Source organism: Spermophilus citellus (genome assembly GCF_964194105.1).
Source record: "Spermophilus citellus genome assembly, chromosome: 6".
In the NCBI taxonomy this organism is placed as follows: Eukaryota; Metazoa; Chordata; class Mammalia; order Rodentia; family Sciuridae; genus Spermophilus; species Spermophilus citellus.
The window spans coordinates 15,718,801-15,732,801 of NC_138187.1; the positions used below are offsets into that span (position 1 = coordinate 15,718,801).

Sequence of the window (14,001 nt, forward strand, 5' to 3'; positions counted from 1 at the left end):
ATTTTCACTTACTTTAATAAGTAAAATGATAGTAAAATAATGAAGACCTGTGTTAGAACTGGAACTTCATTTGCTCCTGACCTGAGTAGATTTTTCCTGCATCAGATAATAGTTTTAAGTGCTGGAAGAACATTCTTTTAATTTCCATCGCTAGGCATGATGGAATGGTTACAGAGGTGAAACATTTTGAAGCTTCATCTGCACTATTCCTATCGTTTCTTTCCCTTTCTGAAGTTCAGATATGGAGAAAACAATTAATCAAATCCAAATCCTGATTTGTAGTGTGGTCTACTTTAGGGGAGGAGTGGGGTACAAACTCCTGCCATGGTCAATTTATTTGTTGTTGATGGACCTTTATTTATATGTGGTGCTGAGAATCGAACCCTCACACATGCTAGGCAAGCACTCTACCTCTGAGCCACAAGCCCAGCCCTTTTGTTATCTTTTTTAAATATTTTATTTTTTAGTTATAGGTGGACACAATATTTTTATTTTATTTTTATGTGGTGCTGAAGATCGAACTCAGCGCCTCACGCATGCTAGGCGAGTGCTCTACCTTTGAGCCACAACTTTTTGTTATTTTTGATTGACAATGATTGTACATGTTTATGGGGTATAGTGGGGGTGTTTTGAAACGTGTATACGTTGTGTGATGATTGGTATATCTGTTATCTCATACATTTATCATTTCTTTGATGAGAACATTCAAAACCCTCTAGCTATTTTGAAACACTTTATTTTTAGCTATAGTTGCCTTGCTGTGAAATGGAACTCCAGAACTTACTCCTCCTATCTGCTTGTAACTTTATACCCAGTGACCAACCTCTCCTCCTCCTTCCCTTCCCCTCCCCAAGCTCTAAAAATACAGAACGCTTGACAGAATTGTATGTCATCCTTTAAAAGGGACCATGCTCATCTTCCCTGTGAGGTTCCAATTTTAGTATAGGTGCTACCCAAGTGGACACTAACAAATCCTAACCAGGGATTTGCCTCCTTCCCCAGGGGACATTTAGCAATGTGTGGAGACTATCTATCTATCTATCTATCTATCTATCTATCTATCTATCTATCCGTTTATTTATTTGCCAGGACCAGGGGGTACTGGAGATTGAACCCAGGGATGCTCTAATACTGAGCAACATCCCCAGCCCCTTTTTTCTTTTTAAATATTTATTTTTTAGTTGTAGATGGACCCAATACCTTTATTTTATGTATTTATTTTATGTGGTGCTGAGGATCGAACCCAGGGACTCTCACATGCTAGGGGAGCGCTCTATCACTGAGCCACAACCTCAGCTCCCCACCCAGCCCTTTTTGTGTTTGATTTTAAACAGGGTCTTGCTAAAGTTGCCCAGCCTGGCCTCCAATTTGTAATCCTCCTGCTTCAGATTCCTGCATTGCTGGGATTACAGGCCTGAACCTCCATGCCCTGCTATAGACTTTTTTATTTTTATTTTTTGGCACTGGGGATTGAACCCAGGGGTGCTTAACCACTGAGCCATATCCCCAGCTCTTTTTGTTTTTAATTTAGAGACAGGGTCTCGCCAAGTTGCCGAGGGCCTTGCTAAGTTACTGAGGCTGGTTTTGAACTCTCAATCCTCCTGCCTCAGCTTCCTGAGCCACTGGGATTTGGAGACCTTTTTTTTTTTTTTTTTTTTTTTTTTTTTTAATTGTCATTGCTGCTGGCATCTGGTGGGTGGAGAGCGGGGATGCTGTTCAGCATCATACAAAGCACAGGACTGTCCCCACCATGAAGGCTGTATGTGGTCCCAAGTGTCCATGGTGCTGCAACTGAAATAATTCGTTTCAAGAACATAAATAATAGTAAAACACAGTAAAAATAATTAGGGATTGATGGCTTTTGAGTATTTATTACCTTTGTTTTAATATGATTCATCTTGTAAGTTTATGATTTTATTTCAATGCTGGGTATGGAATACAGGGCCTCCTGCATGCCAGGTGTGTGCCCTCCACTGAACGACACTCCCAGCCCATGATTAACTTTTAATCACGGTTGTGCTTTTCAACAGGCTTGCCAAATTCCTGATAGTTGGGTTTTTGGTGCCAGGGATGGAACCCAGGGCCTCACACATGCTAGGCACATACACATCACTGAGCTATTCCCCAGCCCAAAATTTATGAAAGCGTAACTCTGTTCTTGTGAACCCCAGCACTTGGTACAGAGGACCCTCAGAGGGTTTGAGGCCTCAATAAAGGGATGCTGGGTGTGAGGACCAGGACTGTGGGGGAATCCCGCCTCTCTGAGACACTCTGATAACTCTCCCTATTATCATAGGCCGTTTGTACTGGTCCATCTAGCGACCTTGTAAAGGGGTTGAGAAGCACGATTAACATCCTTGTCTGTAGGTATCCCAGCTGTCTTTCTCCAGGGTTCCGACTCTGCAAGCTTCCCCTGGCAGGAGTGTGGTTGCATGGATCATTGTGGTTAGGACAGGGCAGGCCTGCAGGAAGTGAGCCATGCTCAAGCCATGTCTTAGCAAGGGAAATGATGGCTACCTGCTTTAGGGGCCACTGTGGGCCTAGAAGCCCCTCTCTCATTTTCTCTAAGGTCCCCCTCCTCTAAAAGGAGGCCTTTTTCTGTTGTCTTGTTAAGTCATTCATTCACTCAGCAACACATGATTTTTTAGCATTTTTATTATTGATATTCACGACAATGAGTGAGATAGACAAGGTCTCTGCTCTCCTGGAGCAAACTCTTCAGGTGGAAAAGGGTATAATACAGATAATAATTAACAAATAAAAATATTTCAGCTAGGTGCTGTGGTGCACACCTGTAACCCCAGCAACTTGGGAGGCTGAGGCAGAAGGATCGTGAATTCAAAGCCAGCCTCAGCAAAGGCGAGGCACTAAGCAACTCATGAGACCCTGTCTCTAAATAAAATACAAAATAGGGCTGGGGATGTGGCTCAGTGGTCAGGTACCCCTGGGTTCAATCCCCCGTACCAAAAAAAAAGGAAGAAAAAAATATTTCCAATAGAATTATAAAATAACCTCTATTGAAGTTTATTTAGCACTTCCTGTGCTAAGCATTGTTCTAAAATGCTAGGGACAGGCAATATGAATGAGAGACTGGATAGGCCTCCTGTATTAGGACATAGATGCCTGTTGCAAGGGAGGCTGGGAAATGTAGTCTTTAGTTTGCCAGCCATGGGCCTAGCAAAAACATGGCAGGAATAAGAGAGTTCTGGCCACTTCTTGCTTTCCTTGCTTCCTTTCTTCCTTTCTTTCCTTCTTTCTTTCCTTCCTTCCTTTCTTTCTTTCCTTCCTTCCTTCCATCCTTCCTTCCTTCCTTCTTTCTTTCTTTCTTCCTTTCTTCCTTTCCTTCCTTCTTCCTTTCTTTCCTTCCTTCTTTCTTTCCTCCTTCTTTCTTTCCTTCTTTCTTTCCTTCTTTCCTTCCTTCCTTCCTTCCTTCCTTCCTTCCTTCCTTCCTTTCCTTCTTCCTTTCTTTCCTTCCTTCCTTCTTTCTTTCTTTCTTTCCTTCCTTCCTTCCTTCCTTCTTTCTTTTGTTCCTTCCTTCCTTCCTTCTTTCCTTTCTTTCCTTCCTTCTTTCCTTCCTTCCTTCTTTCTTTCTTTCTTTTCTTACCTTCCTTTCTCTCCCTCCCTCCCTCCCTCCCTCCCTTCCTTCCTTCCTTCCTTCCTTCCTTCCTTCCTTCCTTCCTTCCTTCTCTCTCCCAGGATTGAACTCAGGGGCACTTAACCACCAAGCCACATCCCCAGCCTTTTTTTTATTTAGAGACACTGTCTCAGTTGCTTAGGGCCTTGCTAAGTTGCCGAGGCTGGCTTTGAACTCACGATCCCATACTCCTGGGATTATAGGTGTGCACTACCACGCCTGGCCTGGCTAATATATATATATATATATATATATATATATATATATATATATATATATATATATATATATATATTTTAAGTTGTACATAATACCTTTATTTTTTAATTTATTTTCACATGGTGCTGAGGACCCAACCCAGTGCCTCACATGTGTGAGGCAAGTGCTCTGCCACTGAGCCAAACCTCAGCTTGAAACTGATTTTTGTGGTGATGGTTGCACAATTCCATGAATATACTAAAAACCACGATGTGTAATGCTGTAGTAGCCAGCCCCAGAGCTCTCCCAATAATAAAAGAAACAGGGAGAAGATTGATGAGCGAAATTTATGCAAGCCTTGTTATTTTTTTCCCCTCTTTGGTTTGTATTGACAGGAGACAGAGGAGAATAAGACGAAAGGATTTGATTACTTACTCAAGGCAGCTGAAGCTGGTGACAGACAGTCCATGATCCTGGTGGCACGAGCTTTTGACACCGGTCTGAACCTCAGCCCAGACAGGTAACTGTGGCTGTCACTCAGGTGGAATCCACAGGGATCTGGATTGGGTGGGCACTTTCTCTTTAATATCAGGACAGACATGGGCTCTGGTCTTGGTTTCACCCATTACCAGACCAGTGACCCTGAGTGAGTTCTTTTACATTCATCTTGTGAAGCAGGAACAATCACAACACCTGCTTCTGAGGATTGTCGTATGAAGGTTACATGACATGGTGACAGTAACTCTCACAGCACCGGGTACACGAGGCATGCAGTGATTGGCAGCCATTTTAGCTAGTATAATAAAGATTTTCATGAGAAAAAAATCAGTATCAGGCTCAGAGGATTGTCCCTGGATAGTAGGATTTGGGTGATTTTAATTGCCTTTTCCTGCTTTTATTTTTATTTTATTATTTTTCACTTCTAAGAAGAAGGAGTAGGTTTAAAGATTCCAGCAACTAAAGTATCAGTACTTTTCATTTATTCTCCAGGCTGAGATGCCAGGTCTGGATTTTGCAATGGGAGGAGAACAGGGTGGCCCACCTTCATCTCGGCTCTGTGGCTTAGCCAGTGGGAGATCCTGGAAGTCCAGGGCAGAAGTCAGTTGCTCACCCTAGGTGGTTCCCATTGGAACCTGGCTACCCAGGAGCCTTCAAGGACTCTTTGGAAGGGAGCAAGGAGGGTGCATTCATTGTGTAAATCTCCAAGGTGAAGCAGCTGAGCAGGTCCCTCCTCTTGGTCTCAGGAGCTCCTCTCTTTCACTGGGTTTAGAACAAAAGTCTGGTGGGACTCTCATATTAAGGAGGTTTCAGGGTCAAAAATTTCTGAATGCATTCAGAAGCCTGCCCGTGTGCCAACATTTTTCAGATACCTGCTGTGTAACAGCAGTGCTCCCCTATATTTGGACAGCATTTTTGTGTTATGATTTGATTTCATTGAGAACAGGAATCAGTTATCCTACAACTCTGTGTCTTACATCTTCCACATCTTAGCATCTTAGCTCAGTGGTTGAATGAACAAACCAACTCATCTCAATGACACAGACAAGGCAGGTATTTGGGGCCCCATTTTGTGGATAACTAAAAACTATAGTTCTGAGAAGTGAAGGAACTTGAAATGCTTGGGATCAGAAGTGTTTTGGATTTTGGGTTTTCTCAGATTTTGGCCTGTATGCATATGCATAATGAGATATCTTGGGGACAGATCCCAAATCTAAATGCAAAATTCATATATATACCATAGACGCATAGGCTGAAGGTAATTTTATCCAATATTTTTAGTGTATCTGCAAAATGATTCAAGTTTGCATCATGATTATAATCAAAAAGTATCAGATTTTGGTGTTCTTAGATTTTGGAGTTTTGGATTAGGGATGCTCAACCTGTACCTAATAAGTGGCAGAGCCAAAGTTTTGGTCTTTCCACCTTTCCTTCATTGTATTCCCTATTGACTGGCTTTTTAGCGAACTTAGAACTATACTGGCATGGAGAGGTGCCAAACAAAAAAGTCCTAACGTGGTTCTATTAGATCAAGTACCCATGCATATGGTACCCTTTGAGTGCTGTGGAGAAGTATAGCATGGGTAGAAGAAGTTGGAGATGGGCATTGAATATTTATATCTTTGGTTCTTAAAAAGTCTTTGCTATTTGTGCTTTCTCTTTCTGTCCTTTGTCAATTTTGATTTTTACTTCCTTTTTTAAAATTTATGTTTACTTCTACTTTACTCCAGATGATAGTTTCTTATTGATTTGTAACAATTCTTTATATATTAAGGCTGTTAACCCATTCTCTTTAAAAGAAGTTGTATTTTTTTGTTGTTGTTGTTGTTGTTGTTTTGTTTTTCCTGTTTCCAGAGATGGCCAACATAGATTGGGGAGGAGGAAACTAATGACCATTGCTTACTGGGTTTGGGGACATGCTGGTTTTTAATATTTATGTAATTAAATCTATGAGAATTTTCTTTTTTTTTTATAGCTTCTACTATAGTCATTTTCTTTTTCTTCTTCCTCATTCCAAGCAGCTCCAGCCTTTTGCATTCAGGGAGCATTAATTAAGGGCCAGCTATGGGTAAGGTAGGGCCCCATGCAGGCCCAAATTTATATTTAAGGGATTTTGGTTCTCTCAGAAGTTACATCTAATAGGGGAATGAAAAATCATGGAAAATTCCAAGGCAGGGTGGGCACCCTGATCAATGGGACAGCATGGGGCAGGGGTGGGCAGGGAGAGAGAAGATCCTTTCCCATGTAATGTTTGCAGGGCAACTGTGCTCTGCCCTTTAGGACTGGGGACCATCAAAGCTGAAGGGGTGATGTCATCTAATCTAGGGGCCCCTATTCCAATAATACAACCCTAGGTTTTTGGGTACCTTGATATATATATATATATATATATAAAAGATACAATGGGGTCACGGTCTTAAATGCCATCTCCACCAGCCACTTGCTTACCTTTTTCATCCAGCAGAAATGTGTTGACATAAAAGACAAGACTCTGACCTTCTTGGGGTATTTGTTCTGGTCAGGGATGACCCTAATATGTGAGGGAACAAGGAGAATTAGAGTGTGATAATTATCAGAAACAAGGTGTTTAGAGACAGCATCTCTGGGGAGGTGACATGAACTGAGGCTGGAGGGGTGAAGAACTAGGTGTGGAACTCAGACTAGAGGGGTGGGAATTTAGGCTGAGCATGGAGGTGCACGCCTGTAATCCTAGCAGCTTTGGAGGCTGAGGCAGGAAGATCGCAAGTTCAAAAACCAGCCTCAGCAATGAAGTGAGGTCCTAAGCAACTTAACAAGACCCTGTCTCTAAATAAAATATGTAATATTTTAAAAGGGCTGGGGATGTGGTTCAGTGGTTAAGCATCTCTGGGTTCAATTCCTGGTACCAAAGAAAAAAAGACCAGGGTACAGGCAGGTGCTGGCATGTTTGGGGAGTAGCCCCTGGCACCAACAGGAGCTGAGACTGGAGGGTGAGGCAGGAGGCAAACATATCATTAGAGCTGCTGCTCCTGGCACATTCAGGACACCTAGAGTCTTTCTTATCAGTGAGGCTCTTTGCTCTTTCCTGATGTGCTATAAATAGTTCCTCACATGGGTTCCACGCAAAGAAAAACAGCCTGCTGCCCTGTTAGCTCTGTATTTTGTAGTTGCATGACTTTGGCTGAAACCTATGGTCACCCTTGGTGGTTTGGCCGGATGCATGCTGCCATAGGAGAAAGAGCTGGGGAGCGGAGGGGCTTAGCTGGGGTGGGGAGAGGAGTCCTGCATTATTCTGGAAGAGAGCCCGACTGGCCAGCACAGGCAGAGCATAGGCAGGGGCTGAGCGATTGCTGTTAGGTGGTTCTTGGGGTTTCTGCCAAGGGTCCTTCTCCTACCAGAGTCAGAGGGCAGCTTGTGCTAGCCCATAGGGTGCTTGTGGGCGATCCTAGAAAAATGTCCCCCTCGACTTCTGTTACAGAATAGTTGTAATACACCCATGTTATTAAGAAAAGCTACATGACTGCCCTCTTAATAAATAAATAAACCTACAGCGTCACAGTGCCCCTCGGATGTGATGGTCTTGGACACTGTAGGTTGGGAACCAGAGGTGGTCGTCCCTGCTGTATCCCTGACTTGGATCAGGGGTGGTTGGCCCTCTGTCCTCGCCCCCTGCTGCTGTGATGATGTCCCTCTTTCTCTGTGTCCCCTGGCAAGGTGCCGAGACTGGCCCGAGGCCCTGCACTGGTACAACACTGCCCTGGAGACAACGGACTGTGACGAGGGCGGTGAGTTCGATGGGATGCAGGATGAGCCCCGGTATGCGCTGCTGGCCAGGGAGGCTGAGATGCTGTTGACCGGAGGTTGCGGGCTGGAGAAGGACCCGCAGAGATCAGGTAGGGCCTCTGCAGACCTGCCCCTGGGGCGGGACAGGGCTGGGCAGGGACCATTGTAATTCTCATCCCCACTGGGAAGGGCCCAAGGTGAGTCTCTTTTCAGGAGGGGGTTTTATGGAGCTAACACACAGATGGACATTTTTATTTAATGCTTATACAGTCAGCCTTGGGTAGCTTTTGGTTCTTCATCCATGGATTCAAGCAACCACAGATCAAAGAATATTTTAGTGGTGCTGGGGACATAGTTCATGGTGGAGAACTTGCCTGGCATGCATGGGGCCCTGAATTCCGTCCATGGCCTCTGTGCTGAATGCATACAGACTTTTTCCCTTACAATACAGTACGACAAGGCTGGAGTTATAGCTCAGTGGTAGAGAGAGTGCTTGCCTACCGTGTATTTCATGAGACACTAGGTTCGATCTTCAGCATCACAGGAAGATAAATAAATAAAATAAAGGTATTGTGTCCATCTATAACTAAAAATATTTTTAAATATAGGAGTTGAAATGCATTCTGCTGTCATGTACAACTAAATAGGACAATTTTTTAAAAAATAAATATAGAGCTGGGGTTGTGGCTCAGCCGTAGAGCACTTGCCTCTCACGTGTGAAACCCTGGGTTCGATCCTCAGGACCACATAAAAATAAATACGTGAAATAAAGGTATTGTGTCCAATCACAACTAAAAAATAAACACTTAAAAAAAAAATATATATATATATATATATATATTAGAGTCTTAAGGGGAGTTCTTTGCAATTTTGAAAACTGAACTAAAATTTTCACAACCTGAAATTTACCATCTTAAAATGTAGTTCAGTGGATTTTAGTATTTTCACAATGTTGGTCACCCATCGCCATTAACTAATTCTAGAACATTTCCATCACCCCAAGAAGAAACCCTGTACTAGTTAGCAGTCATTCCCAACCTGCCTCCTCCCCCATTCCTGGGGACCAAGGATCAACTTTTGGTCTATATGGATGGGCCTGCTCTGGGCTCCTTCTGTAAGTGACTCATGAAATACATGGCCTTTTGTGTCAGGCTTTTTTCACTTAGAATATTGGCCTTAAGGTTCATACATGTTATAGCAGGTACCAGTGCCTCTTTCATTTTTATTGCCAAATAATAAGCCATTGTAGGAGATGCCCCATTTTGTTTTTGAGTCATCAATTGATAGATAAGTTAAATGTTTTTTTTTCCCGTTGCGTAATATATTAATCTGCTGAAGCTGCCCTATAGATTGAATGGCTTAAGTAACAACAATGTATTTATTTATTTATCTGTTTATTTATTTGTTTGGTGCTAGAGATCAAACCCAGGGCCTTATGCATGCTAGGCAAGTTCCTCATTACGGGGCAGTCTCCTAAATTGATTTCTCAAGGACAAGAAGTCCAAGATCAAGATGCTGTCCTGTTTCTGGCTTCTAGACAATCATCTTCTCACTATGTACTAACATGTCTTTTCTTCTGTATGCAAGGAGAGGGGCGAGGGTAGAGAGACACATTCCTTTTTATTGCCAAATAATATGCCTTTCCAGACTAGATTCAAATCTCAGGCCCTACTGTCTTTTCCTCCTCTGAGAAGGGTCCCAGCCCCATTGAACTCAGGGCCCCACTCTTGTGACCTCACTTAACCTTTATCACAGCCTCACAGGCCCTGTGTCCACCTACAGTCACTTTGTGGATTAGGGCTTTAACAGATAAAAACCTGTGGGTGAGAATCCAGGAAGAGGGTGTTGGTGACACCAATATCCAATTCCTTTACCTAAAACAAACTTACCAAACTCCTGATTTCACAGGTATGGGATGAGACTAAATTTTAAAAGTTGTATAAGAATTCGACAAATAATAAAGCAGATCTATCGTTTCTGATTTGAAATTTCTAAATCCCCAAAGCTCTAAAATTCCGAAGTGCTTGCGTTGAATTTTATACAAATCATTTGACAGCAAATCTTGGGCCAACCTGAGATGAAGTTATTTCGACTGTTTCTTTCACTTACAAAGATTCTCAATTTATTCTGCAAATATCCTCAGCCTGATTGAATCGCCCACCCACCTGCAAATCACTGTGGACCCCGAGGCTTATTCTGATTAGCTCTGCCTAAGTCTAGACCAATCCCTGGGGCCTGCAGGGAATGGCCAGGTTTGATCACATGGCCACCCTGCGACAGAGCATCCTGAACATCTATCTGGAGGGAGAGGATGTTAGGGGTAGTTTGGTTCCTGTAAAAACAAAGACAAGACAAAACCAAACCTCAGGGTATTCTTGTGGGAGAGGTGAGGGATACTGGCCTGGCACGCACGGTTCACCTCTTTGTACCTTTCCTTGCTCTCTTTCAGGGGACTTGTACACCCAGGCGGCTGAGGCAGCTATGGAAGCCATGAAGGGCCGTCTAGCCAACCAGTACTATCAGCTGGCAGAGGAGGCCTGGGCCCAGATGGAAGGATAACTTGCCAGAATAATTGCTGCCAGCTAGTCCCAAGCAAAAGGGCTAAGGGGTTGGGATGGGGTGGGGAGACTTATTTAGTTTGAGAAGGAAAAGGTATTTTTCATGTGCTGTAAATTGACTTTTGTATTTTATTTTATTTTTTTTGACTCTTGAAAAAAGGTCTTTGCTACTAGCAGAGACCCTACAGCTGTCCCTTAGGACAGTGTTTTCTGGGAATGGGGATTGAAAAAAATGCAGCCTAATGAACCATCCTACTGTTATTGAGATTCTCCTTTTATTTTTTACTTCTTGCTTTCTTATCTTGAGACATGTCATGCTTTCCCACCATGGACAATATGAGGCCCTTGCTCACCAGCCTTTCCAGGCTAGATTCAAATCTCAGGCCCTCAGAACCCCATTTCAAGAATGGGGATGGGAAGTGAAGAGCTAACTTCCCAGGGGTGTGTTTTGTCCTGACTTAGTGCACAGCCGTCTTTCTCCGAGCATTTGGGAGCATGCATGGTGTTTTTTGAGTGCACATGCAGCCTCCCTTCTATCCTGGGGCAGGGGCCTGCACATTGATTAATTTCTAACTTCATAGTTTAGTTTCCTCCTGCCCTGAGACTGATTTTTCTGGAATTCCAGCCAAATTCTGTTTTTGAAGCATGCTTTCTTCCTATGGGCCTTACAAAACAGGTTTGATTTTTTTTTTTTTTTGTATGTACGCATTTACTACCTCTAACTTGTACATGAATACTTGGTGTGGAACAGGATGCATCTCAAAGCTTTAATGTATGAGGACAGCAGCTTGGAATATGGGGGACTTTGCTCCAAGCAGAATATACCCTGCTTCCTAGTGGCAACATCCACACAGTGACTAAGTGTCCCTGGTGCAGTATCCTACAGCATTTTCTTACGTGAAGCTATTCTTATATAGAATCTGCTCCCCAGCCCCCAGTCTTGGCATTTTCTGCTCCAAGCTGGGCTGATTTTCTTGTGATTTGCAGCTTGGCTGCTTTCAACGGCAGCCCCTTGAGATTTACTAAAGATGTTTGAGGATGAGAGGGCAAGAACTATAAACACTCATTAGTTCTAGAAGTTTCCCCAAGGTCAAGCTACAATATCTTTATTTAATGAGCTTTCTCCTTACACGGAGTTCCTATTTAATACTAGTGTGATTTCACTTGTTGTTTCAAATAGCCAAGAAACTAGACAATTCGATCAATCACAAATGCTAGAGCAGCCTCTTTCTCGAACAATCAAAGGATGCAAAGCCAAGTGTAACACACAAGCCACTCTTACTTGTTTGTAAGATACTCCCTCGGCACTTCAGTTTGGAGCACTGTGGAGTCATGAACTTGTGCAAACATTAGATTCTAAAGTGGGGTGTGCCCTTCAAGGAAAAATTAAGTCAGCATTACCTGTGAAAATTCCCCGAGTCCACCCAGAAATGACAGTATCCCCAGCTTTTGCACATGGACTCATAACAATTTTCCTTTGGAAGTTGGTACTGATCACTCTTCTTTCATCTATACCAGATCGGTGGTTAGCTTGCTTTAAATTTTATGTGTGTTTTAAACCAGTACCTATAGTTAAATTTCACATATTAAATGTAAGAAGCAACTTTATTGCCACATATTCCTTCAAAGTAATCAAGCCTCGTGCTTTTTTGTTGGTGGTGCCATTGTTAATTCAGACAGCTTCCTCCTTCTCTGAGATTTTTTTTTGAGGGGGGCGTGGAGGTATTGGGGATTGAGCCCAGGGGCACTTGACCACTGAGCTACATTCCCAGCCCTATTTTGTATTTTATTTAGAGACAGGGTCTCACTGAGTTGCTTAGCACCTCGCTGTTGCTGAGGCTGGCTTTGAACTCGAGATCCTCCTGCCTCAGCCTCCCAAGTTGCTGGGATTACAGGCGTGCACCACCCTGCCTGGCTTCTCTAAGATTTTATTAGACAAATAATTTGTCTTTTTGTCCCTTGTATCTAATTCTGTATCAAGATGGAATAACCCTGCTATCAAATTGCAAAACCAGCAAGAGACAAGATGTAGACAAAAGAATATGGTTAGTGTTCCAAAAAAACTTTATTTATAAAAACAGGTGGTCCTCTTGGCCTGTAGTTTGTTAACCCTTGACTGAAAGCTATTTCATTAAGCTGCAAGAACAGAGGTGTATCAACTTTGTGGCCTCCAGGACTTTTTTTTTTTTTTTTTTTTTTTTTTTTTTGGTACTGAGGATTGAACCCAGGGGCTTTTAACCACTGAGCCACATCCCCAACCCCCAACCCCCTTTTTAAAATTTAGAGACAGGGTCTTGCTGAGTTGCTTAGGCCTTGCTAAATTGCTGAGGCTAGCTTTGAACTCTAGATCCTCCTGCCTCAGCCTCCCAAACCGCTGAGATAACAGGCGTGCACCACTGTGCCTGGCCTCCAGGGCTTTCTTTTAAGCATAGCACCTTGGCAGAGTTGGTTACCAAGTAAGTGCGTGAATGAAGGGAGGGCCAGCTCCGGTCATGGAGCTCACTCTGTTGAGGCTCTGCTTCCTTCAACCAATTAATGATTCCTTGTCTGGATTTGCTTTAACCATCATGCCTACAATTCCACTCCCCACCCACCCACATGGCCTTACTATCGGGAAGTGATTGCTTTCTCCTTCAGGAGGCTAGGGTGGTCTGCATGCAAGCTTAAGGACCTTTGAGAATGAAAAGGGAACTTGCAAGATGTTGAGATCCTTCTGAGCCACCAGAAACACTTATTCCACCTTTAAAACCTAGGTCTGGGGCTAGGGATATAACAGTTGGTCGAGTGCTTGCTTCAAATGCACAAGGCCCTGGGTTCAATCCCCAGCACCACAAAATAAACAAACAAACACAAACCCTAGGTCTGTGTCATCTGAAGCTGGTTAAGGCATCTCCTCCTGCAGCAAACCCAAGACAATCCAACTCAACTAGAAAGACAGCAGAGACTTGTCTTCAAATTCAAGAGGCAGGTGGAAATCCAGATTAGCACAGTTAGGATTAGCATCTGTCACCTTCATTTCACAGACAGAGAAACCACAGGTTCACGTAGATTCTGTCACAGGATACTGCTAGCTAGAGAGACTAAACTGGAGCTAGGAGTTGAGAGAGGCTGTTATTCAGAGGATCCTGGAGATATAATTTAAACTGGAATTCAATGGCCCATTCAGGTTTTTGGTGTTTTTGTTTTTTGCCAAGGGATTGAACCCAGGGGCACTTAACCACTGAGCCACCTCCCCAGCCCTTCTTTGGATTTTATTTAAAGACAGGGTCTTGCTGAGTTGCTTAGGGCCTTGCTAAAGTGTTGGGGCTAGTTTTGAACCCATAATCCTCCTGCCTCAGCCTCCCCAGCCAC

General features: G+C 43.3%; 1 protein-coding gene across 2 annotated transcripts in view; it reads left to right on the forward strand.

Annotated features, from left to right (window-relative positions):
* EEF2K (eukaryotic elongation factor 2 kinase) overlaps positions 1-12,630 on the forward strand; it is a 55,795-nt gene extending 43,165 nt beyond the window's left edge. For both annotated transcript variants that reach the window (XM_081298341.1, XM_081298340.1), the window contains 3 exons: positions 4,228-4,352; positions 8,024-8,202; positions 10,542-12,630. In XM_081298341.1, coding sequence (XP_081154467.1) covers positions 4,228-4,352; positions 8,024-8,202; positions 10,542-10,651 — 414 coding nt within the window. In that variant the 3' untranslated portion in view covers positions 10,652-12,630. The remainder of the gene's footprint in view (positions 1-4,227; positions 4,353-8,023; positions 8,203-10,541) is intronic.
* The last annotated feature ends 1,371 nt before the right edge of the window (positions 12,631-14,001 follow it).